At 50.8% G+C, this 27,638-nt stretch overlaps 8 protein-coding genes across 8 annotated transcripts; 5 read left to right on the forward strand and 3 right to left on the reverse strand.

The window, feature by feature from the left end:
* Positions 1 to 689: 689 nt before the first annotated feature.
* BO88DRAFT_342745 (uncharacterized protein) lies at positions 690 to 1,127 on the reverse strand (the record flags this gene model as incomplete). The annotated part of the gene is made up of 1 exon (XM_025703153.1): positions 690 to 1,127. The coding sequence occupies one exon, from the start codon at positions 1,125 to 1,127 to the stop codon at positions 690 to 692; it is 438 nt and encodes a 145-aa protein (XP_025562040.1).
* Positions 1,128 to 2,885: 1,758 nt separating this feature from the next.
* On the forward strand, positions 2,886 to 4,815 carry BO88DRAFT_454537 (alternative NADH-dehydrogenase; the record flags this gene model as incomplete). The annotated part of the gene is made up of 4 exons (XM_025710804.1): positions 2,886 to 3,240; positions 3,320 to 3,658; positions 3,712 to 4,680; positions 4,742 to 4,815. 4 exons carry the CDS (start codon positions 2,886 to 2,888, stop codon positions 4,813 to 4,815), a joined length of 1,737 nt encoding a protein of 578 aa, XP_025562041.1.
* Positions 4,816 to 5,748: 933 nt separating this feature from the next.
* On the reverse strand, positions 5,749 to 9,132 carry BO88DRAFT_444515 (dynamin-related GTPase MGM1). Its single transcript, XM_025710114.1, has 3 exons — positions 8,689 to 9,132; positions 6,609 to 8,624; positions 5,749 to 6,554 (listed from the first exon to the last, which is right to left on the reverse strand). The coding sequence occupies exons 1-3, from the start codon at positions 8,987 to 8,989 to the stop codon at positions 6,112 to 6,114; spliced, it is 2,760 nt and encodes a 919-aa protein (XP_025562042.1). The 5' UTR covers positions 8,990 to 9,132; the 3' UTR covers positions 5,749 to 6,111.
* Positions 9,133 to 9,334: 202 nt separating this feature from the next.
* BO88DRAFT_68333 (glutamine amidotransferase subunit DUG3) lies at positions 9,335 to 11,192 on the forward strand. Its single transcript, XM_025713053.1, has 4 exons — positions 9,335 to 9,653; positions 9,725 to 9,820; positions 9,912 to 10,644; positions 10,713 to 11,192. The coding sequence occupies exons 1-4, from the start codon at positions 9,639 to 9,641 to the stop codon at positions 10,991 to 10,993; spliced, it is 1,125 nt and encodes a 374-aa protein (XP_025562043.1). The 5' UTR covers positions 9,335 to 9,638; the 3' UTR covers positions 10,994 to 11,192.
* A 222-nt stretch (positions 11,193 to 11,414) lies between these two features.
* On the reverse strand, positions 11,415 to 15,556 carry BO88DRAFT_454540 (nuclear and cytoplasmic polyadenylated RNA-binding protein pub1; the record flags this gene model as incomplete). The annotated part of the gene is made up of 6 exons (XM_025710805.1): positions 11,415 to 12,624; positions 13,869 to 14,034; positions 14,093 to 14,225; positions 14,284 to 14,931; positions 14,989 to 15,093; positions 15,176 to 15,556. 6 exons carry the CDS (start codon positions 15,554 to 15,556, stop codon positions 11,415 to 11,417), a joined length of 2,643 nt encoding a protein of 880 aa, XP_025562044.1.
* Positions 15,557 to 16,842: 1,286 nt separating this feature from the next.
* Positions 16,843 to 17,947, forward strand: BO88DRAFT_342158 (uncharacterized protein; the record flags this gene model as incomplete). Its single annotated transcript, XM_025703130.1, has 3 exons — positions 16,843 to 16,908; positions 16,970 to 17,095; positions 17,147 to 17,947. 3 exons carry the CDS (start codon positions 16,843 to 16,845, stop codon positions 17,945 to 17,947), a joined length of 993 nt encoding a protein of 330 aa, XP_025562045.1.
* Positions 17,948 to 21,549: 3,602 nt separating this feature from the next.
* Positions 21,550 to 25,922, forward strand: BO88DRAFT_416016 (uncharacterized protein; the record flags this gene model as incomplete). The annotated part of the gene is made up of 8 exons (XM_025708231.1): positions 21,550 to 23,433; positions 23,485 to 24,123; positions 24,389 to 24,463; positions 24,496 to 24,545; positions 24,840 to 24,876; positions 24,930 to 25,058; positions 25,255 to 25,788; positions 25,824 to 25,922. The coding sequence occupies 8 exons, from the start codon at positions 21,550 to 21,552 to the stop codon at positions 25,920 to 25,922; spliced, it is 3,447 nt and encodes a 1,148-aa protein (XP_025562046.1).
* Positions 25,923 to 26,200: 278 nt separating this feature from the next.
* BO88DRAFT_305841 (uncharacterized protein) lies at positions 26,201 to 26,530 on the forward strand (the record flags this gene model as incomplete). Its single annotated transcript, XM_025702434.1, has 1 exon — positions 26,201 to 26,530. A coding segment is annotated over one exon (330 nt), but the record flags the coding sequence as incomplete, so codon positions are not given.
* Positions 26,531 to 27,638: the final 1,108 nt, after the last annotated feature.

The following is a 27,638-nucleotide window of genomic DNA, read 5'->3' on the forward strand; positions in this document are numbered from 1 at the left end:
TGTTTGATTTAATGATGAGGCAATTAGACATGACTAACAAGATGTCTTGATATATATATGTTACAAACTCCATGGTGGAGGAGAAACGCCTCAGAGGATGAAGAGGTGAAGGTCTTATTCGTTGTAGCATGCTCATAGGGAACTGATTGATGCTTTGAGAATTGAATTGGTAGGTAGAAAGACGTTAAAATGTATTGGTCCCATGATAGATAGTATGTAACGCGGACTAGTTGTATCATAGTAAAGTTCTAAAAGAAATGATCCTTCTTCCTATTAATCGAGGATTAAGTCTATTGTTATATTTGGTACTGTATAGGTGATTGTTATAGAACGAACACTTCTGTATTCATACATTTAGTAGTAAGAATGAGTTGCCGGAACTGAGAAGGATATGGGCCATCCGGAATGGGAGTGTCTCTAGGATAGACCGCGTATCATGGTATGGAATGATTGCTGTCGGTCACTCAGTGCATCACAAACTTCAAGGAGGTGCCTATATATGCGTTTCACATATACTTCTGCAATAAAAGGTGACTTACAACCATACAGGTCGTTATTGTTACTGTATGCAGGTTAGTTGCTGCTGGAAGGTCCTAGACCGGACCAAAGTTTCCACAAAAGTCGAACCATATACGCAATTATACAGTCTGCATAGCGCTTCATGCTTGCTCCTTGCATTATACAACCTCTCACATCAGCTCCCCTCTATGACCTACCAACATATGCATGTAAGCCACTGGAAATCGGACAAACAGCAGGGATAGGGTTCGGCATTGTGTCCGGACAAGACCTAAAGATGGGTACCCAATAACCGCCGAGGTGGCTTGTGGTTGTACAGATACAACTGCACATGCTCCTAGTTTGATCGCCGACTGACAAGCCAGATATGTTGTACGTGAGACAATTGTACTACATGCTCGGAGTTGCGGTATGGAGTGCCGAACATCAAGCACACCAGAGCATTTTTGAGGATAGTATGCCCGGGTATATGTTGTGTGCAATGACCAGTCGCCTTGAATCCGTTTGTGCTTGGCCATACCATACCGTGCCTTGTTTATGCGTTCTTTGTATGCAGACCAGGATCGGAGACTCGTCGCCACTGGACAATCGTCGGCGTTACAATGCATTGAGGTAGTCGTTACGTCGAAGATCGCCAAGGGAATGGTCGCTTCTTCCATTGGTGTGCCCCTTACTGAACGGGAATACTTTATCTGTTTACCAAACTGTTAGCTAGACTGGGCCAGTCTTGAACTGCAAATCGAACAGCAGCCGATGGTTCAAATGGAAGCACGTCATGAGCGAGAGTCTCTGGCAAACAAGCCTTGGGGTAGAGTGTATTGTAGGTGAAGTTTCCAGAGGACATAATGATCCGTCTCCCTTATGATCGAGGTGTTTATCATCCTCTAGCCGTACACTCTTGACTCATGTTGGCTCCAGTTATCTCCTGCTAGCTGGGCCTGATTTCAACGCGGATTCCAGGAACCCCAGATAAGTCCTTATTGGTCGGTTCGAATATCGTGCAAGCGTCTGACGGGAGCATGAGATAGAAGCCGCGACATTCGATACTGCACGCAAAGTTGAAAAGATGGGCAGCATTGGCTTGGGAGGGCAGGATCTTGCAAATTCCGGCAAGAACCGACCTGATCGAGGCAACCGCTCTTGTGGGTATGTGGGTCAAAAACAGCACAACGAGGCCATAGCAATCTGGCCTGATAGCATCTTAGCCGCACCACAATCAGCCCAGGCGTGTATGATCGACCGCAACCACGGGAATTAACGGACTTGGGGATGGATTTGAATGGAGGGAAACGGGCGATTGAGGAAAAGTGGAGCATCAGAATCCCCGGATTCTCCTCGTTCTTTTGGTTTGGAGCTTAGAGGCCAGTGGTGGAGTGACAGAAGTGGATGTCAAACGACACTGGGGATTCTCTAGTCGTTCTAGATGCGGGAGAAGCCGGGGAGGATCTCGGGAAGGACCGTGTGTTCCAGCTAGACGGGTGACGGAAGAGTCAGCGACGCAGTGGTCCAGACCGAAAAAGGAAAGCACAATGGGCGACAGAATCAGGAAAGAGCGGGCGGGAATGCATGGAGGAGCTGCAGGAGAATAAATAATTATACGGAATAGATAGAGAATAGTTAGGGAATAATCAGTGGATCATTCAATATTCCATCTTGCCTATCATTTCATCGGGAAGAAGAAGGAGTGATCCATCTAATCCCGAGCAGAAAGACAATGACGGAAACATTTTTAAACTCCAGTATACAATCGTCATTCATAATCGATGAGTGATGTCTAGACATTACCAGCTGCTTAGGGTAAATGTTAAAATAAAAGCCTCAAGAATGATTATGCCTCAGGAAGGGAAGTGTGTTTTCCCCTCACGCCTAATTTCTCCCCACTAAGTAATCTTTTCCCCTCACGCAACTATTCTCCCTCCTCTCTCCAATTTTTTTTTCCTCATCTCCAACCCGCCACATGTGAAATAAATGGGAAAATAGTCTCTATACCCAAGCAGGAATGAAAAATTCTTTAAACTAGTTTTTTTTCTTGCTTTCCACTGGAACCCGGCTGACCGAGCACCCACTTGGTTTACGGTCGAGCCAGTCGCGTCTGGTGCCAGAAGGAGAAAATTAGCCGCCCTGCGATCCCCAGCCAGAGCACACCGATTCGCCCAAAACAGCTAATTGACACAGTCATTTTTTCCTGTGCTTTGCTTAACGCCGGTGATTTTTCCAGTGGGCGAACCCTTTATCCAGACTTGGGCGTTCAATTTCTCTGAATCACTTCTTTTCCTCTTACTCTTCTCTTTCCCACCCACTCTCCACTCTCCCCTCCTTCCCCCTAACCCTTCGCCTTTTGGCTCAGGTGCGACTACCGCCCGACAATGGTTGGAAGTACGCTGGCGATCCGCTCCAAGATGGCCTCTCCCTCCGCCGCTATGCAGTTGTCGTCGCTGTCGCGCAGGTCGCTCTCGACGCGACCCCAGATCCTTCGCTCCGCACGTCCCTTGAGACAGCAGCAATTCCAGCGCTCTGCTCGTCGCTCCTACGCCGATGCTGCGCCCGCTGCCCCGACCCCCAAGCCCAAGAAGCGCTTCAGGTTCTTGCGCTGGACCTGGCGTCTGACCTGGCTCTCCACTATCGGTGCCGCCGGTGCTGTGGCCTACAGTGTCTATGAATTGCGCCATCCCGCCGAGCAGATCAAGCCTGATCCCTCGAAGAAGACCCTTGTTATCCTGGGTAGGTTTATTGTACCCTGTGTCGCTTATCGTGACACGATCGCGGCCGACCAGCAACTTACGAGTTATTCCCCAATCAGGTACCGGATGGGGTACTGTTTCCCTACTGAAGAAGCTCGACACTGAGAACTACAATGTTGTCGTCATCTCTCCCCGCAACTACTTCCTTTTCACTCCTCTCCTCCCCTCCTGCACGACTGGTCTGATTGAGCACCGCTCCATCATGGAGCCGATCCGTAACATCCTCCGTCAGAAGACCGCCCACGTGAACTTCTACGAAGCCGAAGCCACCAAGATCGATTACGAGAAGCGTGTCGTGTACATCAGCGATGACTCTGAGATCAAGGGAGACATCTCCCACACCGAGGTGCCCTTCGACATGCTCGTCGTTGGTGTCGGTGCTGAAAACGCAACCTTCGGTATGTGAATTAATGCTTACGCCCGCCACGGATCGTACACTAACGATAACTAGGTATCCCCGGTGTCCGGGAGAACTCCTGCTTCCTGAAGGAGGTCGACGATGCCCAGAAGATCCGCAAGCGCATCATGGACTGCATCGAGACTGCTATGTTCAAGGACCAGACTGAAGACGAAGTCAAGCGTCTTCTCCACATGGTTGTTGTTGGTGGTGGCCCGACTGGTGTCGAGTTCGCCGGTGAGCTGCAGGACTTCTTCGAGGATGATCTGAAGAAGTGGGTTCCTGAAATCCAGGAGAACTTCAAGGTTACCCTCGTTGAAGCTCTTCCCAACGTCCTTCCCATGTTCTCCAAGCAGCTTATCGACTACACCGAATCGACCTTCAAGGAGGAGAAGATCTCTATCCGCGCTAAGACTATGGTCAAGAACGTCACCGACAAGTACATCGAAGCTATGGTCACCAACCCTGATGGATCCAAGTCCATCGAGCGTATTCCCTACGGTCTGCTGGTCTGGGCTACCGGTAACGCTGTTCGCCCCGTTGTCCGCGATCTGATGAACCAGCTCCCCGCCCAGAAGGACTCGCGTCGTGGTCTTGCTGTGAACGAGTACCTCGTCGTGAACGGCGCTGAGAACGTCTGGGCCGTTGGTGACTGTGCTATCACCAACTACGCCCCTACCGCCCAGGTTGCCAGTCAGGAGGGTGCTTTCCTTGCCCGTCTCTTCAACACCATGGCCAAGACCGAGGCTATCGAGCAGGAGCTGAAGCAGCTGTCTGATGCTCAGGCCCAGGCTAAGGGTGAGGAGCGTGACCAGGTCTTTGACGCGATCCGCGAACGCCAGAAGCAGCTGCGGAGAACCAAGCAGATTGGTCCCTTCCAGTACTCTCACCAGGGTAGCATGGCTTACATCGGAAAGGAGCGCGCTGTTGCGGACATCAGCTGGCTGAGCGGCAACATCGCCAGTGGTGGTACCATGACCTACCTCTTCTGGCGCAGTGCTTACCTGAGCATGTGCTTCAGCAGTAAGTAACCTTGATTCAACTGTATGTTCAATTATATGATGCTAACTGACATTAATTACAGCTCGCAACCGTGTCCTGGTCGCCGTCGACTGGATCAAGGCCAAGCTGTTTGGCCGCGACGTCTCTCGGGAGTAAATCCTTCAATAAAACCTTTGGAAACTGTGTATCACCATCAGCAGACATGCTACGTCCATGATTTCGAAGCGATAACCCTTCTTTTATTATTGAATTCCATCTCTTTCTCATCATTTCTATCTCACCCCCCTTCCTTGACGCTACTCCAATGACCATCCTCTTCCTTGACCTAAATGGGAACCTTTCCCCCATTGTCTGTCACACATTGCTCCGCAGGAGCATATTAATGACGATCAAGAGAGCACACACTACACCAAGACGCTCTGCTGTGATCTATCGCAGCGTCCATAATGGGTGACTCCATAAAAAAGCGCACATAGATCACTTCTTCGACTTGATCATCATTTTATTCGTCTTTTGTTTCTTTTCCCCTGTACGAAATAGATAGACCGGGTTCGGGTTACTGTTTAGACATGCTAGAATTGGCCATAATTCTTTTCTTTGTGCTGTTTCGTTTTTATATTTTCTCAATACATTTTTCTTCTTCTTAACTTTTCCTGTTACGAGTCTTATTCATCCTCTAATAACTTGGTGCTTTTATTCTCTCTTATATATTTTTCGTTTTCATTCCGAAAATGGGTTGCTCGGTTTGGTTCAGTGTATACTCTCCTGTCCTGTGTTGACATTGATATTTGTATTTGTATTTGTATGCTCTTTGGCGGGTTACTGGTCAAAATAATGAATGCCTTATCTGTATCGTGCTATAGAAAAATATTATCCACTCATTCCATCATCTAAACATATTTATTGTACCGAGTGTTAGTGTGTAATATATCAAGTAACTAACGCTATCTGTTAGTCAGCCCTTCTTACATAGGCGCATCACTTAAGTTGTCTAACTGTCAGAGTCAACTGTCAGTGTCGTAGTGGCTAGCAGCTGGTTGTAGTTAGATTCATCACGGGTTACGGATGGATAACGAATGTCTATGTTTTGGAGGAGAACTTTGTGCAAACGCCTACCTACCCTATCCTACCCTTTGCTTGCTATCGTATCAAAGGAATACTCAACTATGAACAAGAAACTGTTCTGTCATGTATGACATACAGGTGAAGGGGAGAGACAGAATGTGTCAGTGAGTGTGAGAGAATATAATGTATACGCTTGCTGTGTGATATAACATGTCAAGAGGTATAAATATAAAGCAGAGCCGAGATATATCGCCGAGCTTTCAGAGAAGACAATATGGGAGGTGGGGTAGACAACAGAAAAGGAGGAAGAGAAAGTCTAATCGATTAATAGGTAGGCCGCTAGGTCGATAAGTAGATTGTTGAATGATTGGTTATTTTTTTTTTCCTTCAAAACAGGTTCCAGCCACGATTCCTCTGTTCCCGGTTACCTACAGGACGATCTGAGTTCCTGTTCTTCCTTTCGCGTCCGTCGAGTTGACGGATGCTTTCGATCTTCTGGAGTGCTAATTCAAGAAGCTCCTTCTTTCTGATGACGTCCAGGTGGTTCCGGATGCGCGGGTCTTCGCGGGCGAATCGCTCGACTTCGGCGTCGGAGAGGTGGCGGCCTAGACGCATGTCGAGCTCGCGGGGGAAGTTGTAGTAGAATTCGGAGAGGAGTTCAACGTTGAGGAAGAGGACGGCTGTGGAGGTGAGCTTGTCGGCGACAACGTCGAGGAAGACCTCCGGGCAGTAATATTTGTTCTTTTTGGAGGAGCATTGCTTGGAGCGAACGGCGAGGAGCCGCATTTTGATAAGGTCGGCTCGGTCACGGAGGAACACGCTCTCACGGCCTGTGTTTTGTTAGATGTGTTACCTGATTAATATGTAGGATAAGATCGACATACCTCGGGCCAACAAGGCGGAGCTGAATCCACCAGCACCGCCAGCGCCGTCTCCTTCCAGGAAGACCTCGCCCTTTCGCACCTTGTCGACGAAGGACATGACGTCCTTGAGTTTGCGCCGTCCAATGGAGTCTTCAAGGCGTTTGAAAGCTGTCTCGCACGCTCTGAGTTCCTCCTTGAGGACTTTGCTGACATTTTCCCTTCCCTTGGCCCATTCCGGGTCCTCGACTTCAATCTCGAACTTGAATGGCTTGATGCAGTTTTCAACTTGATCGCTAGTGCTGAAGAACCGATCGTTCAAGATACTATTGCACGCATCAACGATCTGCTTTTGAGCGTATGGATGTGTGGCAAAAGTAGAGTTGGCGATCAAGCGATCGACATGAGTTTGAATTGCGTTGGCGACAACTGTGGTGGCAAGTCGACCAATTCCCAGCTTCGTCAGGGAAGATGTCGAAGCATCGAGCTTGCGGTGCCAGTACAGTGACTCCGGGTCAGCTTTGGCAAGGTCACTGAGCGGATCCAGCTCTGGTAGCGGAGCGGACAGATCGTCTATCGGCTTATTCCAATACCTCTGCGCCAGGATGTCCATTACCCGCTGGTCAAGCTCATTCTTCAGCATTTCGCGGACCTGAGGGCGGCCGAAGCTTTCAGCAAACGCCTTGAACGAGTGCTTGAAGCTGTCCAAGCTCTCCGCAAGATAAGACTCTGCACTCAGAGGACGATCGTTGTATTGAACCTTAAACTCATAGGTTGCCTCCTCAAGCTCCTGACTGATTGCATCCCTAGTACCCGCTAGGCTTGATGCCATCGTCTGCTCGAGAACATGCATGAGCTTTGTGCGCAAAGTCGAAACACCGACAGAAACATCCGATTGCGAGCCGAACTCCGACGGGTGAGCAGAGAAATATGCGTGTTCATTCTTCATGATGGCTCCGGTGATATTTCCGCTGCCTCTGGAGAAAAGTGCTGTTGTTTGGGGAATGCGGCTGACAACACCAACATAGCCCAGGCGAAGAGGGTACTTCTTATCGGAGAGAACGTTGTAGCCGCGTTCGGGATCAACAAGGTCCATCTTCGTTATAACTCCAATCGTCCTCTCACCTCTGGGATCTACCCTGCGGCTGGCTCTAAGAGCAGTGGAGTTGGCCAGATCAACATCGGCCGCGGAAATGGCGAGAATAACATTCGGTGCTTGGATGTACTTGTCGCAGAGATCGGAGATTTTCTGTTTCAACTCAGGGGGTTGGTCATGTCCAGCGACTTGGATGTAGCCCGGAAGGTCGATGAGAGAGAGGTCAGGAACGTGGGGAGAGTAAATAGAGAGCTGAATAGGGTCATCGGAAACACAGTCCCTCTCCGGAACGGCCAAGTTCAAATCCGTCAAAGTCCGCTGAATCTGAGAAAAGTCGGTGATCTTCCCTAACCCAAGAGCCGGGAACTCTCCATATTCAGCTTGCGCATTCGGTGTGTTGACCAGAGTCAGCTCGATCGGCCGCCGGGTAACCATGTTCGTGCCTTTCGGAAGAAATTCATGTCCGACAATAGCTTCGAGAACCGAGCTCTTGCCCGAAGACTGAGACCCGATAACCACAATTGACGGGAGCGTCAGGGTATTCGACTGGCCGACGGTCTGAAGGATGTTCCTGATCTCGATCATCTTCCGTGTAAGAAGCATCATCTGGTCATCCTCCGCAATCTTTCTTTCTGACCGAGCGTCCTCCTCATTAGACTCATCGTAACCGAAAGCTCCAGCAGTAGTAGCACCAGCGGCCGCGGCACCGAGACGACTCTCCTTCGGGCGTTTGCCTCCAGGGCCACCATTATCGGACTGAGGTTCTTCGTTCGGACTTATGATACTCTGCAACCATTCCGGAAGTTCCACGGCTTCCGTCGTTCTTTGCCATCCGCGTTGTGTCTGTTCGGCAATGCCCTGAATCTCCGTGAACAAGCTCGAAGCTGCATCTCCCGCTGTTTCCCCCGCACGTTTGAAAAGATCGATAGCATAATTTCCTGCCTCTGAACGACGCACACATTCATTAATCATCTATTAGCAAAGACAGACAGAGAATCGAGCACGTACGTGTAGCTTGGTACTGGAAATAAGCTAGCCCCGCTACCGTAGCACCCCCAAGCATAGCCGGCAGCCGTACCAGCTTGATGGCGAGCTTAGGGAGTATCCGGTGAAAGGAGATTGCCCGCACAGCAGGCACATTATTGTGAATTGCATTCGCACCTACCGGCCAGGCCCGGCCACGTAGTGCGGCGCTGCCATCGGAGCGAAGAAGACCGCCGGTCCTGGCGGCAGCATTATGAACATGGCGGGCCAGAAGACCGGTCCGCAACAGCGGAACAAGACGATGGGAGAGGATTCTCCCGCTCATGGTTCCTGAAATCACATACACATCAAGAAAGTCGGAAGAAGGCTAGTTAGGCATTTCCGAGGCGCAAAGCCACGGGGTGGTAGTTAGTAACTTCGGGATGGTGAGGTAGTAAGTAGCTTGCGGGAGGGAAGGAAAGCGAGAAGGAGGCGGCGGAGATGATCAACCAAACCACAAAATAATAATAATGCAGTCAGTCATTCGATAATCCGCGGCTTTCCCGCCGCGGGTCTCGTGACCTGCGCCCGATGGCCGCTTCGTTGGCCGTATCGGGACCGGTGTGAGTCACGTGTGGAGAATGTCGCCATTTCGATAGATCCAGATAACAACTATTTTCCGTAGGTCTGAGTTATTTCAGCTTCTTTTAAGAGAGTCTAGAGTTCTGCAGGCTATTTGGACGCAGAATTTATATATCTTAGGCTGGGTCCTGTGTTGCCCAATCCATATTGAACATTCAGCTGCGCCGTTGTCGGATCGAATTGTGACTGGAGACTGGAGCTGCGCCCTGAAGCAACTACTACTAGTTTTAGCGTCTTCAGCTGAAACGGGCTTTGCTGTCTACAGACACTCTTAAAAGAAAAAGGTGTCCCCAGGAAAAGACCTCTGGACTGTATCTCCCTGCCAAACTATACTCTCTGTATATTCGCCGAATATGTGTCGTCTCCTGGTATGTAAGCTCCGTTCTGACCCCATCCACGTCATACAGTCAGCCAGCCTGAACTGACCGCTTGTCGCCAGGTATACAAAGGCAGGCATGAGATTCGTCTCAGCAAGCTAGTCACGGAGCCAAGCCATTCCATCCTCACTCAGTCCTATGATTCCCGTTTAAGACTAGTAAGTGTATCCAATGCAGTGCCCAAGTAACGGACCACTGCTACCTACCCCCTATCCCAGACCAAAGCCCAATATTAACCCCCATATACAGGACAACCGCCGCCCCGTCAACGGCGATGGCTTCGGCGTGGGCTTCTACACCGACCCCAAACTAGGTCCAGAGCCATGCATTTTCACATCAACTCTCCCAGCGTGGAACTGCGAGAACCTCGAGCGGCTCGCATCTAAGACATGCTCGAATCTAATCTTCGCGCACGTGCGCGCAACCACAGAGGGCACCCTCTCCGACACGAACTGCCACCCATTCCAGCACAGCACGCTGATGTGGATGCACAACGGCAACGTCGGCGGCTGGCAGTACATCAAGCGGCCGTTGGCCGACTCGCTCGCGGACAAATGGTTCCTGGGCGTCAAGGGCGGGACAGATAGCGAGTGGGCATTCGCGCTGTTCCTCGACCTTCTCGAGAAAGAAGGTGTGGATCCTAGCTCTGATCCCGGCCCCGGAGGGTTCGGACAGGCGCTGTTGCGTCGGGTGATGGTGAAGACGATTGCCAAGATCAATGAGTTCATTCGTGATATTCCCAAAAGACATAATGTCTCGAATGTGGAGACGCGCAGTTTGTTGAATTTTGCTGTTACGGATGGTCAGACTGTCATCTGTACGAGGTATATCAGTAGTAAGACGGATGAGCCGGCTAGTTTGTACTTTTCGTCCGGGACGAAGTGGGTGGAGGGGAAGGATAAGGGACATTTTAAGATGGAGAGGCATGATAAGGGGGCTGATATTGTGCTTGTGGCTAGTGAGCCGATTACTTTTGAGAGACGTGAGTGCTTGCTTCATCTAAATTTTTTCCGACGGAAAAGGGGATATTTGCTAACTGATTTGCTCTAGATAATTGGGTCTCCGTCCCTGCCAACTCCATCGTCACCATCCACAAGCAAACCGTCCTGCTACATCCCATCATGGATGAGTTCTACGTTGAGGATACGAACCAGGACCGCTCATCCTGCTACGCCGTGTCCAAGGGTCTTGTTAGCACAGCCCCTGGGACAACCGTGCAGCCCCGTGAAGCCGGGACTGTCGATACCAACCCCGGAGCTATCCATGGCAATGGCTCTGCGCTGGATTCGCAGCAAATCAACCTCGCCAACAAGTGCGCTTTATCACATTGATAGATTGGGTCAACTCTTGTCAATTGAGCGTGTGCGACAGTGTTAGACATGGGGAGTTACGGGCTTGGAGTTGGGCATTTGGGTTTTGTTTCTCTATTTCGGGCCACATTGTTGAATATCTTTTGTAATTGATTTACTATACTACTCATTCAGCTTATTCTTTCATCTGTATGCAATACTATTATTAGTACGGTTAGGTTGCTTACAACCCAACCGGTGAACTAGTATGAAACATTGTCGATATCGAGACTCAAACTCCATCCCGACCCGCTAAACCATATATACACAGAAATGAAACTCAAATGGGAAAGGGGGTAAAACAAGAAAGAAAAAGAAGGAAGAGATGCGACCTGCATCTCCTCCACCACCGAGGCCATGCGAAGCAAGAAGATTCGTTGAAAACACAAGAAGGAAAAAGAGATCATATATCCTCCCCGGATATATTAGCATGCTTGAAATACTTCATCCCCACCCAGGCAACAACCACCCAAACCCACGACATAACGGCCGTCAACACAATCAACGCAGGATAATATCCCACAATAGGCAAGGTAGGGTCGTCTTCCAGCTCTGGAGGAGCATATGGCGTCTCTCCAACGTCCCACGCCCAGCTCCAAACACCGAAGCAACTTCCCATTCCAACCACAAATACCAGCCACGTCACAATCAGTATTATCCACCCCCACCATTCTGTCTCCGAATAGTCCCATACCATCTCTGAGGTGCTGACAATATCGGCGGAGTGGGTTGCGAGGGGTGATTTGGCGCGGTGAAGTGGTCGATAGGCCGTCGAGTCGGCTTGTAAGGCATAGTATGAGTCGGAGCTGGACGAAGCGGTTGGGAGGTGGAGGCCGGTGCTGGTGGTTGCGGCGGCCGCGGCCGCGGCAGCAGCAGCGGCGATAGCGCTGTTTGAAGTATTGGGGTGAGGGAAGGGTATGATGTCTTCGTCGTCGGTAGTCATCTCGTCGCCGAGAATGCTTTCTTTGGACTGGTTTTGCTGGCGATGCGAGGGAGCGGCTGCATTTCGGGTTCGCTGGGGTGCGTCCATAAGGGTCCACGTAGAAGTATTTCCTCCATGGTCTGGATGACCTGAACTGCTTTGCTGGAGAACGGTATCATTATCGGGAGAGGTTGGATCGGCGAAAGCGCGTAATTGAGAATCGGAAGGAGGGAGAGGGGACGATGATGATCCTCCTGGTAGGGATGGTTGTCCGTTGGGGTTGATATCGTCTCCACGCAGCACGTCCACCGATGGCCTAGGAAGTTTCTTATCTCGATATTCGAACCGGGTGCCCAACAAGGCGGTCTTTCGTAGGGAGCCCCTTCTCCTGCGCGTTCTTCGGTGTTGTTGGATCGCAGTCGACATTGCCCTTCCACCTCGCAAGCCCGAGCTGAAATCGCTGCTGTCGTCTCGCTCGATGCCCGAATGGCTCCGATCCGGGGCGTTCTGAGTCGCTTGGATCATTCGCAGAAAGGAGAGGCGCGAAAGTAATGAGCCGGACGAGCTGCGCTTGTGGCCGCTGCTTGCGCTCCCGGAGCGCACCCGCCTCGAGAGCTGATCATTGTTGTCCAGCGAGAGTGCCGCACCTTTGCCGTCGCTTGCATCTTCCATTGGCGCAAGCTGGGCGCGACTAGCTGGCGGTTAGCACGCCCACATCCAAAACCGGGTTAAGGAAAGTCGTCGGGGCTTCTCATGAGCAGCAGCCAGGTCGGAGACGTGGTGAAGGGGGGGAAAGGATAAGCAAGTGGTGGGTGGGCATCCGCGGCCAAGAAAGGGTCCAGGCGGTCACTCGAGAAATTCCCGGTCCCATTCTCCACCTCCCAACTCTATAAGGAGAGAGAATTTATCCGCAGCCACGGAGCGGCTGTGTTGGTATTAATAGAAAATGGATGGGTCTCGACTTTGGCACGGCAGATAGCAAAACAGAAAAAGTGCTATCATACTGATCCCCGTCTCTAGCATTAGCTACTTCTACTGAAATGATGGAGGATTTCTGTTTTACTTCAATAGTGGCCATGCACGAATATCCTGGTATAGGGCATCCAAGAGTGAGCCTCCTGGGTTTCACAAAACAAAATAGGTATAATATCCGAAACGCCAATAGCAGGGTGTGATCAAGGAGATTAAAAGATCACGCTCAGAATATCTGGTATCATAAAGACGAGGCTCAGGTACGGGGGAAAAGCGTGAAAAACCGCCAAACATCACACATTAATCGATAAGAGATCAATATTCATTTGTCAAGAATTGGCCAAAGAAACGGAAGGAACATGGCTTCTCGATCATTGGAATGAAAGAAAGAGCGCGCACAGCCTTTGAGCATCAGGGCTCCTGTGCGCAGGCAGAAACAGATATAGAGCTCTTTGGCAAGCCACTCATACATACTAAACGAAATACGATACAAACTGGGAGAGGCGATAATTTGGACAATAGACCAAAGACAGGGCTCGAGAATGGCACGATAACATAAAATACTTTTGGTTTATTCCGCAGAACGCTTGAACGGGAAGCCCAAGAAGCTTAGCCTTTGATCAAAGTCACGCACATTCGTTCAAAGAAAAGAGCATATGAAAAGTTTGACTCAACAAAGCGGATTTGGGGTATTGGGTGTACGATAACACACAAATTTCATTTCAAAAGGAAGAGTTTGAGAATGGGAGATGCGCTTAGAAATCCACTTAGTCGGGGCTGTCATAAAGAGAAGGAAGTGAAAATAAGGAAAGGAAGAGAGAACAGCGGGTGAGAAGATTAAAAAAGGGGTGGAAGGTAGAAAAAAGAACACTTCCGTTTGTCGCTGTTGCGGCTGCCAGCAGCGATACCACATTGTCCGTGCTGGCTGGCGTGCAGTCTCGAGGATCGTAGATCAACGGCTACGCTTGGTAGCCGCCGAAACCGTTTCCAAAGTTGGCGTTGTTGGGCTGGTTCCAGCCGGAAGTAGGCGTGGCTTGACCACGGCCGTAGCCAGCATTACCAGGGACCTGGCCATAACCTTGGCCTGCCATTCCGGACTGGTCCCATCCTCTTTGGGTCGGAGTAGGGCCTGTCATTAACCACATTAGTGAAAAGGCGAAGGAGTTTGGGAGGAGACGTGAGTTTACCTTGGGGGGTCATGGGAGCGCCCGGACCGCCGTACTGGGGGAAGTACGGGGTTGGGGTGGAACTAAATCCCGAGTTGCTCTGCTGACCAGAGAAGTTGTCGAACTGGCCGGTAGGAGGACGGTCCTTGCCCCACTGTGACGGTTAGGAGGGAACCCTGTTAGAAGAAACATGGGGAATGCTGAAAACATACACTGCACTTGAGGGGACGGCCATTGACGTTGTAGCCGTTCAGCTGGCAGATGGCCATGGCGGCATTCTCATGCGTGTCCATCTTGATAAAGGCGAATCCACGGTCGGCCTGCAGACGAGTCTCGATGACATAGCCGAAGTTCTGGAAGAGTGGGACGAGATCGGTCTGCGTGGTGTAAGGGGTCAAGTTACCCACATAGCACGTGGTCTGCCACTGTGGGGTTTGCTGGACGACCATGTCGTAGCTCTGGATGCCGTGGGTAGGGAAATGGTGATGACCGAAAGCCGTGGTCGGCGTCATGCCCATGGCGGCCATGGCCTGCTGCTGGGAAATGGAAGGCTGACCCTTCTGGTTGGCCCAGTTGCAACGAATAGCGCGGGAACCGAGCCATTCCCCGTCCATAGAACTCAGAGCCTTGTCGGCGTCAGAGCGTTCGCGGAAAGCAACAAAACCGTAGCCACGGGACCGGCCAGTCTTCATATCCCACATAACACGAGCCTCGGATACTGAGCCAAAGGCAGAGAAAGCCTGGAGAAGCACTTCATCGTTGACTTCGTTGCTCAGATCTCCGACGAAAATGTGGAAGTGGTTGGAGGTATCCTCCTTGTTTGTGCTGTTAGACTGGTAGGCCCAGTTCACACGAATTTCCTGCAGAGATCGTCAGAAGCAGTCCGATATTATGCATATGTACGTGGGCTTGCATACCGACTGGTGGATGCGACGTCCGTTGAGCGTCTGCATGGCCCTCTCGGCGGCGCCCGGGTCGTCGAATTCGACAAAGCCGTAGTTGTATCCCTTACTGTTGAACTTCTGTAACAATTAGCATGAGGAGGGGAGTCATGCAAGATAAGAGGTGCTCGACAGCAGCTCCAGCAGTAAGAGTAAAGCTTACGTTCTTATCCGGAATGATCTTGACACTGACGACATGGCCAGTCGTCTCGAAGATTTGCTTCAGAATATCCTCAGTCACCCGAGGGTCAAGGCCACCGACATACAAAGCCCTCTTGTTTGGTTCAGGGGCAGCACGGCGTACGAAACCACCGGCGCTGGTCGGGGACATCATGTTTCCGGACATGGGAGAGGTAATGGCGGTCGGGATGGGGTTGGTGTTCTGAGGAATCACCACAGGCGGGCGGGGAGGCGGCGGCATGTGGGAAGGATTAGCTTGACCATTGCCCTGAGACGCATCGTACTGCTGGTTGGGAGCAGCAGCAGAGGTTTGGGGGGGAGGAGGGAGGGTCGAAGAGGTGGAAGCGGTAACGTTGTCGGCCATTGTTGAGAGAGGTCACGAGATGCAAATTTACAGAAGAACCGACCGAGTCAAACGAGCACAAAATGCAAGATGGAAAGGACGACGAAGGCGTTTGACGAGACAGCGGTAGGATGAGATGCAATCTTTGATGACGGGACGATGCAGGCGTTACGCAGTCAGAATTAGAGTAGGCGAAGGCGGAAAACGACGCGGGGATCGAAACACCCAGGTCAAGATGGAAACTGGCAAAAGCGCTAAACTAGATCATACAATGGGGACCACGATACGGGCGGTAGCTAGAGCGGACGATCGCCGTCAAGAAAATGACGCTGGAATGCTTCGAGAGGATGGAGAAGATTGCACGAGGAGGTGCTGAAGTAGCGGACGACTCAAAACACAACGGGTGGTGTTGATTCTCAACCAGCCCCAACAAGTGAGCGAGGTGGCAGCAGTAACAGCAGAGCTTCAGATTCGGGCAACCGAAGCCGGGACGGAGGTGTGTTTGAGGCAAACGCAACGGTGGAACAAGAAGATGGAGGGAAAAGAAAAAGAGCAAAGATGAAAGAAAAGGGAAAGAAAAAAAACAAAGGGAAGAGAAAACAGATGCACACGGGCTCACGAGCTCGACAAACACCTGAAGATGAGGGATGGGGATGGAGAGAGGAATGGAGGGAAGAAGAAGGAAATGGGGAAAGGATGGAAACAGGGGAAAGAAAAGCTGCGATGATCTGACTTGACGGGAAGTTTGACTGGAGAGCAGAACGAGGAGTTTGGATGGTCAAGAGCCGCTCCGGGTGGGGGGCACGCTAGCCCCTCTTGCGTTAGTCTTCCCTTGACGGGCCTCGTCTTTGTCCAAGCAAAGGCGCTTATTCTCCATCATTTGCTTCTTCCTTCTCCTCCTCCTCTTCCTCTTTCCCTCTGCTCCTCCCCCCCCCTCTCCCTCCCTCCCGCCTGATCTGTTCACCTGCCCTCACGTTGGACAAGCTCCTGTCGCGTCCTTGCTATTTTTGTGTCCCTTGGCTTCGGCACTGTTTGCGCGACTTCCCTGCGCTTCTTGCAATTCCCCCCCTCATAACGACTCTTCTGCTCCAATTGGTTTTCAGGTACTGCCGTCAAAGAACCCGGCACCCGTCCTCACGGACCTTCTGAAACCGACCATTCACATTTAACCGCACATTACTGGTTCTTATCGCTCTTTGATACTGCTGGTTAAGGTCTTTTCTTTCTAAACTTCAGCATCAACCACGACCGACTAGACCGCCGACAGGCCAAATCAGCCGCTTGTCTGTCATCATATTACTATAGCCATGGCCGCAACAAATTTCTCCAATCCGGACTCTCTTGATGTTCTGACGTCAATGGTTAACCAAACGGTACTCCTTCATCCTAGTAACCCCCTTGCAGTGCTAAAGGCCATTTTCTAACTCCCAGTAGCTCATAGAGACCGGCCGCTTTTTCAAGACTGGCGGGTCCATGCAGTCCAGGGCCCAACTCAAGCGTTCAATCCCCACTGCTCACGAGAAGTTTCAGAGTGCTCTCGACAGTTTATCTGAGCAGATAGTAAGCTAGCAGCAGCTTCGAGATTTTGTAATGCGTACTCACCGTCGACAGTTTATTGCCAAAGCTTTCCTTGAACGAGATTACGAGGCAGTGCAAGCAAAGAAAGCTGCTCTTCAGCCCGCTGAGGATGTTGTTATGAATGAATCGAACGTGAAAGTTGAACCAGAGGCGGCACCACAGCCTTCTGAACAACCAGTGACCGACGCAGACACCGTCCAGCCTAAGGCCGAGCCAGTTGACGACGCTCTCGCTCCGAAGCCCCAGGTCGACGCAAATGCTAGTCAGCCAAGCGATCAACCCGTCAAAGCTGAGAAGCCCGAGGAAGATGCCGCTGATGTGCCTGCAGCACAACCCGTTTCTGCGCCAGGCGATTTCAACTTCGATTCCATGCTAGCCGATAATTCTGGGACCAACGCCTTCGACCTGAACCTGGACTTTGGCGATGATGGCGTGGGAAATGACAGTTTTCTGTCAGGCTCTAATCTAGCCAATGCCGCCAGCAATACCAACAATGGCAATGGGGGAGAAACCAACCAGCCAAGCAATGCTCCAACAACCTTGCCTGGTACCGAGAACCCCCCCGCTCCCGCACAGATGGGAGGGGATGCATTTGATCTTGAGCTACAAAAAGCGGAAGCATTCACTAACCCGGGGGGTAGCTCGGGCGAGCAGACGTTTGATGGACAAGGTGGCAGTAACATGGAAGATGTCATGGCACCAGGAGAATCTAGCTTCGACGATCTGTTTATGGAGAACGATACTTTCGGGGGAGAAGGAGCTGGAGACGCTAGCTTACTAGATGGGGACGGGTTGGTTAACATCAATGACCTGGATGACAGCTGGTTCACTTGATGGTCCGCGCATCAACGTTGCTCGAGATATGGATCAGCTACCTTCGCACGGATAGACAACAGGCAAACAGCAATATGCTAGTCGGGCGATAACATTTCAAGTAATATGACGAATGTCTGGAACTAACATCATTAGTCAAGATGACTGCTTCCTTCTACAATGCAACTTCGGTGTCATCTTCAACCACCGACCAGATACACTTCTAGAATGGTCAGGTAATCAATCTGACACCTCGCCGGAGGGAACATTCTCAGTTCTGCAATTACCGAGCCGCCAATCGGCAAATCAGACGATCCACCCTGTAAGGGGGTTGGGGATCGGTACCTACCAGGCAACGGAATGACGCAAGGCACTCCGAAAGTGGAGGAATGTACGGACCGGGGCACGGCGGAGCTTATCTCAGTCGGCAAACTGACGTGAAGGCACTCAACTTTAAGCCCGATTAGCTCTTCTGTGTGAAGTGTTGGTCCGGCTTGGCTTCAGTGCAGCTAAGCTGTTTCCTGCTAGTTCGGCCTCGGGATAACTACTGACTGGGTCCTACAAGGAAGTTCAGTTCCAAAAGTTTGGTATGGCGATGATGCTTGTTACACACAGATAGTATGAAGTTAGTGTGTGGTCCGACGTCAGCCTCCAAATGCCATGAAGTAACTGGCCACTTTACTGAGATTTTCAGAACAGAAGATAACGATCTACAATATGATGCTGCCTATGGGTAAACAGTAGTCCCTGCGTACAAGTAAACAAACGGGGAGTGTGCTGAAGTCAATGTAAAGTCAAGGTTACCCTGCGATGATGTCATCCATGTGATAATGGACTTTGTGTGGAGAACATCATGGGAAGCCGGTGTTGATGATCGAGATCGTCTCCAGACTGTCAAGCGAGTGGTAAGCTGAGGGCCCGGAAGGTTCCTCGCTGACTAAGAGCAGGTGAAATTGTCCGGATTAACTATCCAATGACTCATAGTAAACTCGATGTATCTACGGTGTGGACTGACAGGTCGATTGAAGCCATCGAAGCCTTCAGAAATTTGTACGGTATGCCTGCACCCTGATAAGGCCTAGACGATTGACTACTCTACCTGGAACAATAGATATTGCAAGGCATTGAACCGGACAATACTCGGACCTACAGGTGGTGGCGGCGGCGGCGACCACAAACGAGTGTGACGGCAAAGGCGACTGTGGAACCGTTCCCGAAATCAGGCCATGGATCTAGAATTTAACTTCTGCATCCATTCTTCAAGTCGGAATGAGAGGTCGGGAATGGTTTTGGCGACCCGACGGAAGCCTGAAGGGAAAGCTGTTCTTGATAATTGTATTGACCTGAGAGGCGAAATGCAGAGGGGAGAAAATGAATTTACCCATAATTCCCCAGAGCAAGCAAGGCAAGACAGACCAGACCAGGTCAGCCGGGAAAGGCACACCAAGCCTCAAACTACTCAGAGATTAGTCAAAATCCTTCCCGTCGCGCCCCGATGATATCACCAGCACGGCCAAGAATCCCCGCATTGACAACGAAACGCGGCAGCCTCGCAGGAAGCTTTGGGATGTCACGAACTGTGTCCCGGTGGATCTGACCGCCTCATATCCCGGTCTTTTTACTGGGGTTTGATTCCGACTCGACTCTGGAGATGGAGGGGGGGGTGTGTGTGTGTATGTATGTATGAAGTCAAGGGGACAACTGGCTATCAACCTGATGATGATCCTGAGCGAAAAAGATAGGCGACATAATCTTATGACCAAACTTGCTTTGGTCTCTTTCTCTCTCTCTCTCTCTCTCTCCAGGCTGTGCCGGAATACCCGCCTCTAAAGCCTCAGAGTGCGTGAAATTCGGCCCCCGGGCCCAGCAGATCAGACGTCACTCCTCTCAAGTCATGGCCGAGGCCTGGGCCCCCTCTTTCGACGCTAACGATTCAGCTAGTAAAGGGACAAAGTACCGTTCGAAGATATCTTTAGTCTAGGGTGTTCTTTTCCCTCGTACCTGAGGACACGAACCGCACCACTGCCCCGTCATCTATCTATCACATGGAAAAGATGGGGGCGAAAGGGCTAGAGAGAGTAGAGAGACATAACCACACCATCAGTCGAGGCTATGCTGAATATTGAGAAATCTCCAGTAGCAAACATTTTGCTAGGATTCGGTCCACAACATCGTAAATCAATATCGGGTCCGACGGACTGACGAAGCGGGTTTGAGGCCAGACCTTCCATAGTAGATAATCAGAGTTGGAATAGCTCGAGTAGTTTACCAACGTTGGTGGTCCCCTTCGATGGCGCCCATGTTCGTGCGGCAAGTCTGACCGCGGGTGGAAAAAGATTCAAGGACAGTTTGGTCCCAAGTGGTTCAACGAGGAGAATCGCATTCAATTGGAGACTTGTCGAAGGCAACTTGCGGATCACCGGATATGACTGAACCTACCGACTTTCCCCCTCCATCCGCGTCATCGTCTCGCTCTCTTTTCTCTCTCTTGTTCTTCCTCCAAGCCTGGTTCAAGTAGTAGTCGCTTTCCCTTCCTTTCCCCCCGCCTTGTCTTTGCATTTAAGTATCTTGTGCCCAAGGAACTATATCCGCACCGCCTCATTCTTGTCCGTGTCTGTGTTGTCATTGATGTCAATGCTGCCCTTTCGCATGACTTTCCCCCCAGTCGATGATTGACTCTTCGATACTTACTTGCTCCTAACTCGCCCTACCTGGTGGTAATCCCTCCAGACACATCCCATCCCAACCCCATTTGGGTCGTCGGTGTTTTTGGCTTTCCCCCCGCATCATCGACCAATCTGGCCTGCGTGACGCTACTGAAAACGGTGATCCCTTCCTTCGCGTTGAACGCTTGAATTACTAGGGACTTTACCTTTTGCTGCGCCGCGGTGGACGTGCTGCTCCTTGCGCCGTCGATCATCTCCCAAACTCAGAAAACATCCCAATCCGAAAAGAGGCAAAGCAAAGAAAAAAAATTTACAATAAAAATTGATTGAAATAAAAAAATTGATCTAAGGGAAAAAGGAAAAAAACACTACGAAATTAAGGACAGGGAACTGTGACTCCGTCCCAAGGAAAATTCCACTGGTCGCACGACTCGCTGCAGCTGGGACTGTGCGTAAGATTCAACCTGAATCTGAATATACTTCTCCACGCCCAGTCGTCTTCTCTCTTGACTCCATTTCGGTAAGTCGTCGATTCATCCCCAAAACGTGCTTGCTTCTTTGCTGCTTTATTTTTTTGTATTTTTCCTTTTCCTTTCCTTTTACCCTTTGACCCTGCTGCATTCCTTTCTTCCCTTTCTCTTTTTTTATTCCTCTCTCTCTTCTCCTTTCTCCTATCTTCCTTTGTTACTCTACTTCTTCTACCTTGCGTCTCCCTTGGTGACATCCCTCGCAATATTGGTGTAATCTCTCCCCTCTATACATCAGCAATCAGCATACTAGTACATCCATCTTGGGTGCCTCACCTGCGCCTCTCTATATCCGTCTTACCCGTGGTTGAAATTCAGCCTATCCGGACATCCCGCAGTCATCTTTTTGTCTTTCTTCCTTTTCTTCTGTTTCACCTTAGGGTCTTCGTTGCGTCTGGCAAATAATGCTCTTCGATTGGTGCTTTACACGATGACGACTCACATCTCCCATCTAGAACAGGATTTATCCGGTTCCGTGACCACTACAACTAGTACGGTCTCCCACCTTTCTTGTGGCACCCCCGATTCTGTGCCCATCTTCCACAGTCTCCTGAGGTTTCGCTCCGATCATCGTCGGTCTCTAGAAACTTCCAGTGTAGTTGGCGACACTGTTGCGGTCGAACAAGTTCCACGGCCAGGCCATCGGCGGCGCGCGTCCATACTTAGCAAACTGGCGGGTCCGCGGGAAAACGCAAAGCGATTCCTCCGCCTGGGGACTCCTATCCACCCGACTACTACGCTGACGCCACCCACTCCCACTCCCTCAATGCCCGAAACACATCGCCCTCGCCCCGTGTCTGAGATTCTTTTGTCCCCCGATGATGCACAAATGCTTGCCAGCACAGGTTTGAGGACGGGCAGGCTGCGCTCCCACTCTTCGTCGACCGTGTCGGCGTCCCAGCCTTCCCCGATTTCGGCTCAACCGGCAATCCCGGCGGCGGATCCATCGGTGCCGTTTCCCACTCTGCGCAATGAGAAGATCGTGGCGACCGGCAGTGGCATAACGGTTGGTGTTGCGCTCACCGAACCCGTCCTGTTTCTTCAGGGTTATGATCAGAACGATCCCAGCACCAAAAAGTCCGCCATCCTGCGCGGGCAGCTGCATCTCAAAATTACCAAGAGTGTCAAAGTCAAGAAGATCTCTATTTGTTTCCGCGGACATGCCCAGACCGATTGGCCAGATGGTATGTTACATCCCATTGTCCTTACCCCAGGTGGCGTCACCACTAACTCATTGTCTTCTGTAGGGATTCCGCCCAAGAAAGTCCACTTTCACGACAAGAAAGACCTCGTCACACATGGCGTCATGTACTTTAACCATGGAGATACTGCGCTGATGCAAAATGACTACGGCGCGCACTTCTACCAGCACGCCAAACCGGTGACGTCGGTGACGGGCAAGGATGGGCCGACCACCAGCACCCGGGAGTTGCTCTCCAAGACCGGCTCGGTGACCTCGTTGGGCCAGAACGGCCAACTGACAACCAAGGATTTGAAGCGACTGTCCTTGCAATCCAACCATTCGCGCAGTCTGAGCAAGAATGACGCCCCGCCGCCCCCGGCTCACACTCAGCGCAACTACCGGTTGTTCCCCGTCGGTGATTATCTGTATAGCTTCGAGTTTCCCATCGATGGCTCTCTCCCCGAGACGATCAAGACCGATCTGGGGTCTGTTCGCTATGATATCGAAGCGATTGTGGAACGGGCGGGTGCGTTTCGCCCCAATCTGCTGGGTACGTTGGAAGTGCCGGTCATCCGCACGCCAGCAGAGGGCTCGTTGGAGCAGGTCGAGCCGATCGCCATTTCGCGAAACTGGGAAGACCAGCTGCATTATGACATTGTCATCTCGGGAAAGTCATTTCCTCTTGGATCGCAGGTTCCCATCGCGTTCAAGTTGACGCCGTTGGCGAAGGTTGAGTGCCACCGGATCAAGGTGTATGTGACTGAGAACATTCAGCACTGGACTGCGGACAAGAGCGTCCATCGGTTTCAACCAGCAAAGAAGGTGCTGCTTTTTGAGAAGAGGGCGGACTCAGCCAGTACCAGCACCTACCCGGGAAGCTCAATGCGAGTGACGGCCGGTGGCGGCATCGACTGGGACCGTCGCGCGGCTGCTGCGAGGGGCGAGGAGATTGTCGATCGGAACCGGACCAACCTCCTTGGTAATCTCTCCAGCGACGCGGGGGTTGGCCCGACTGAGATGGAGTTCAATGTTCAGCTTCCCAGTTGCCAGGAGATGCGCAACCGGGATGAATCCCAGCGACTGCACTTTGACACCACGTATGAGAACATTCAAATCAACCACTGGATCAAGGTATGTTCCACACAACACCTTGTAGGATTCGCTCGATACTAACTTTATTAGATTGTACTGCGGCTGTCCAAGGTTGACGAACGAGATTCGGGCAAGCGAAGACACTTTGAAATCTCGATCGACTCTCCTTTCCACCTGCTTTCCTGCAAGGCTACCCAAGCGAATATCTACCTACCCGCATACACCTCACCCGACTCGGAGCCGCCGCCGCAGGCTCAGGAGTATGAATGTGGCTGTCCGGGGGCGCCGCCGGTCAACAGGAATGGTTCTCGGAACGGCTCCAGCCGGCAGTCACTGTCTTCTGACCGGGACGAGGTGTCCCTCGGCGGCGCAGTTGCGAGAAGCTTCACTAATGGTTCCGGTGGGCTGGCTCGACCTCCCCAGGCGCATTTGGCGGATGAGCCAACCGATCGACACCCTGCGCCCCGGCCGATGCATCTTCTGCGGGCGCCATCATTTGCACCGCCCGCCTTCGAAGATGTCCCGCCACCACCACCACTCGTGACGCCTCCCCCGGAGTATAACTCCATCGTTGGGGACAACGACCGAGAATCGGTTCTGCAGGACTACTTCTCACGGCTATCCTTTTACGAGGAACATGCCGATGATGATCGGGGCCGCGGCCGAGTTGATGTGCCTCTCACGCCAGGGGGGCGCGTGAACCGCAGCATGGACGTCCCACGGGAGTGGGTACGTCTGGAGGAGTCGGCCGTCTAACCGACGAGCCGCATTTACGACGCTATGAGGATTGTACTTTTGTTTTAGAGGACGGAGGGAGTTTGTGATATAACCGGCGTTTGATCCTTTCGGGGCAACGTAGGCTGGCTCCCTGTCTGATTTATTTGGACTTGATTGGAAATGGCGCCTGAGGAACCGGGATGTATTTGTGGCATTGTTTGAGCGATCTTACTCGTTCCTCATACTATATACATATTGTTTATATTATTATGTCTAGATACCAGCTGTAGCAGATACAGCAGATGCATGGATTGAGTTATACGTACTGAATAGTGGTATCCCCTTGCCTCCAGTATGGTTCAATAAACCGTAACCATATACTAGTATCTAAAGCATGAACCTAATGATGAAGCAGCGGTGAAAGGTCAAAGCAAGTAAGTAACTGTACGGAGTAGATAAGTAGATATAGATAGTAGGAAGTGAGAATCCCGCCCGTGGTGGCGCACCGCCCGCATAGAGCTGCCTCTTTCGGCGCTTATCCACTTTAGTCCAAAGTATTTAAATCGGATTGACGCCATCATCACCTGCATTTATTGATTGTACCACCACCTCGTGCTATTCCTTATTTCTCCTTGCACGAAGACTAGAACAGGTCATATCTTCTCATAATATCATATCGCTCACGTTCTAGTCTACACCGCTTTCAACTGGAACTTCAATTTTCGAAGCTTCACTTGGTTATTACCTCTGAGGTTTGAGCTGCAGGTAAGTACTACCATCAACAACTACTAGTATATAGCTATCTAACACCTGCATAGAAAACAAAGAGCAAAATGCCCATCGAAGTAACAGACCTCACCGAGGCAGATATCCCCGCCGCCATTGAGATCATTCAGACGGCGTTTGCGGAAGATCCGTATTTCAAGTGGGTGTTTGATGCTGAGAATGTAAGTTTTGTCAGTCACAGATAAACATACCCGAACGAGGTAGACTCTGAGCTTGTAGATGATGTGATGATCATGATGATCAAGATAAAGGCATCAAGCTAACCAACTCTCCAACATTCCCATCACCGCGGTCGGGTTGGGTAATCTCCCCCAACCGACCAGTATGGGAACTTCCTCTTCATTCTAAATGAAATAGTTCAACAAGCAGCGCAATCACGATTCCCTAGCGGTGCGATGTCGCTGGGGAATCAACAATGCCATCTTCCAAGTTGCGACAGACACATCAAAACCCCCAGGGAAAAAGATAGTCGGCGTCTCCTGCTGGCTCCCACCTACCCCCGCTCACACACCAGAGACATGGTACAGCTGGACACAAAACTGGCTTCTCAGCTTTCGCCAGACGCTCAACAACGTATGGCATTTCGGACGGGGCGGACTCCGCACGAACCGCTACTGGATTTGGAAGGAGCGGCAGCATGAAGCGCAAAGCCAGATCTGGGATGATCCCAAGGGATACTATTTCTGCAATATCGTGGCGGTGCACCCGGAATGTCAGGGTCTGGGGGTGGGGAGGAAGCTCTTTGAGGCGGTGACGGATCGGGCGGATCAGGAGGGAGTCAAGTGTTATTTGGAGAGTTCGAGGAATGTGCCTAATGTGCAGATTTATGAGAAGATGGGGTTCGAGATGAGGAGGGAGATGGAGTGTAGGGATGGGGAGGATGTTTGTATGGTGAGTTTGTTTCCTAATACTATCTGGAGGAGTAGGGGCTTTGTGGTGAAACGGGGTGTTGTATCAGATGGTTGGCTAACTTGGGACAGCTCTATTGTATGGTTCGTGAGCCAAAGACCAAGTCGGAACTGTGAGGGGCGTGGCGTTCGATTCTAGAACTGGATGGTTCGTTTGTTGTAGCAGGTTTGTTTGGGAGACAATCGGGGATGGAAATGGTCACACATTCAGGCTATTCAATGATTAGATATACCATTGGTCAGTTAATTGAAAGCACGGACATTCATTACTCCCGCCGATACAACATCCCTTTAAAACACCCAAATGCTTCCTACATCCAAATCCAAACATCTCAGATAGAAGCCCAGTCAGTAGTGTCCACTCAATACTTACCATGAACTCAACCCACGAAACCCGCACCCACATCCTCCACCAAATCAGCACCATAATCCCCTCCACCCTCCCTCCAGAACTCACCAACACAGACACCAACACAAGAACCAGCACAATCCGAATCCTCGGCGACATTCCCAACAGCATCCTCAACCCCACCGACTACCTCTCATCCATGTACCCCTTCATGTCGGAGACCTCCAAATCCCTACAACAACTGCGTCCCAACAACCAAACCCTCTTCATCGCCGCCAAAATCTGCCGCGGGAAGCACTCCTACTTTCTCCTCGACCTCAACAACACCAGCTATGACTATGACACCGCCCATGACTGCAAGACATTAATCCCCGTCTATGTGCTCCGTCTCTCGAAACGACAGCCAACTATCTTCCGAAAACAGGTGCTGGATGAACCCGTCGCGAAGATCCTGAGGAATATGCATAATCTTCATGGTCGGGATCGGTTGCCGTTGTTTGACAACCATTATGACCCGTATCTTCAATATCCTAACCCGCGCAGCCCGCATTATGAGATTTGACTTGTTTAGACTTTCTCTTGATGTAGGTGGAGAATCTCACTGCCATACCGAGTCTTTGCATTGATTTGAGGCACTTCAAAAAAGGGTAGGTGGAAATGGTGCCAACAACAGGTACTTCAGTAGTGGATGAAGGTATGGGAACTTTATTTGGCAGTCCCATTAAAGTAACATTGACACCTTAAGGCATAAATCCATATGCCTCGTGGGAGCCACGCACAACCATGGCACATCTAGCTAGCTCCTACATTGTAGCAGGTTCGTTTGAGCATATGGGTGGTGCGGCAGTATGAGACGAACATCAACACACCCAACACACGAACACATGTAAGATCTAGTCTGCTTAAGCCTAAACCTCGGATTAAACAGACATTTCTAGCTAACTAGCTAGCTAGATAGCTAGCTAGCTCTGAGTTAAGTAACTACGTAGGATATGGCTAGATTTTCAGCAGACTACAACATAAGAAAGAAAATACCGTTAATGAGTGGACCCCATCAACAGACCATTAAGATCAGAGCATGGATAGTACTGATTGATCACGAGTCTACCTACAGTCCAGTCCGTATTCGGGTTTCTGCAGAAAGCCCCTTATTTCAGTTTCTTTCTTTCCCCTTCTCGGCCAAGACCCGGGGAAAGGAATTGGATCCACGGGGATCCACTTTGCATGGAACGAAGAATGAGTGAATGAATGAATCCGTTCCGTTGCCAAGGAGAGTCTTTGTTTGATGTAGATATTATATTGTCTTTAATATTTATAGGGTGTATGTCTATTTATATTCATATAGTATTAATATTATCATTCATACCTAGTATATACTATATAGTAATGTACTGAAGCACAGACATACAGACATGGATAATAACTGGAGTGGGTTATCCGAGTCATTCCAATGATCCGCCGTTTCACAAACTACCGACTAGCCC

The sequence above is a fragment of the Aspergillus vadensis genome (assembly GCF_003184925.1).
Source record: "Aspergillus vadensis CBS 113365 unplaced genomic scaffold BO88scaffold_14, whole genome shotgun sequence".
Taxonomy (NCBI): Eukaryota; Fungi; Ascomycota; class Eurotiomycetes; order Eurotiales; family Aspergillaceae; genus Aspergillus; species Aspergillus vadensis.

What these genes read in the sequence shown, in the direction of transcription:
- BO88DRAFT_444515 (XM_025710114.1), bottom strand. Translation starts at nt 8,989, where the DNA reads ATGAGCGGGAGAATCCTCTCCCATCGTCTTGTTCCGCTGTTGCGGACC. An exon ending in TTTCCAGTACCAAGCTACAC is followed by an intron (nt 8,625 to 8,688) that starts GTACGTGCTCGA and finishes TGCGTCGTTCAG; the next exon opens with AGGCAGGAAATTATGCTATC. An exon ending in CTCCGCCTTGTTGGCCCGAG is followed by an intron (nt 6,555 to 6,608) that starts GTATGTCGATCT and finishes AACAAAACACAG; the next exon opens with GCCGTGAGAGCGTGTTCCTC.
- BO88DRAFT_68333 (XM_025713053.1), top strand. An exon ending in ATGATTCCCGTTTAAGACTA is followed by an intron (nt 9,821 to 9,911) that starts GTAAGTGTATCC and finishes CCCCATATACAG; the next exon opens with GACAACCGCCGCCCCGTCAA. An exon ending in GCCGATTACTTTTGAGAGAC is followed by an intron (nt 10,645 to 10,712) that starts GTGAGTGCTTGC and finishes GATTTGCTCTAG; the next exon opens with ATAATTGGGTCTCCGTCCCT.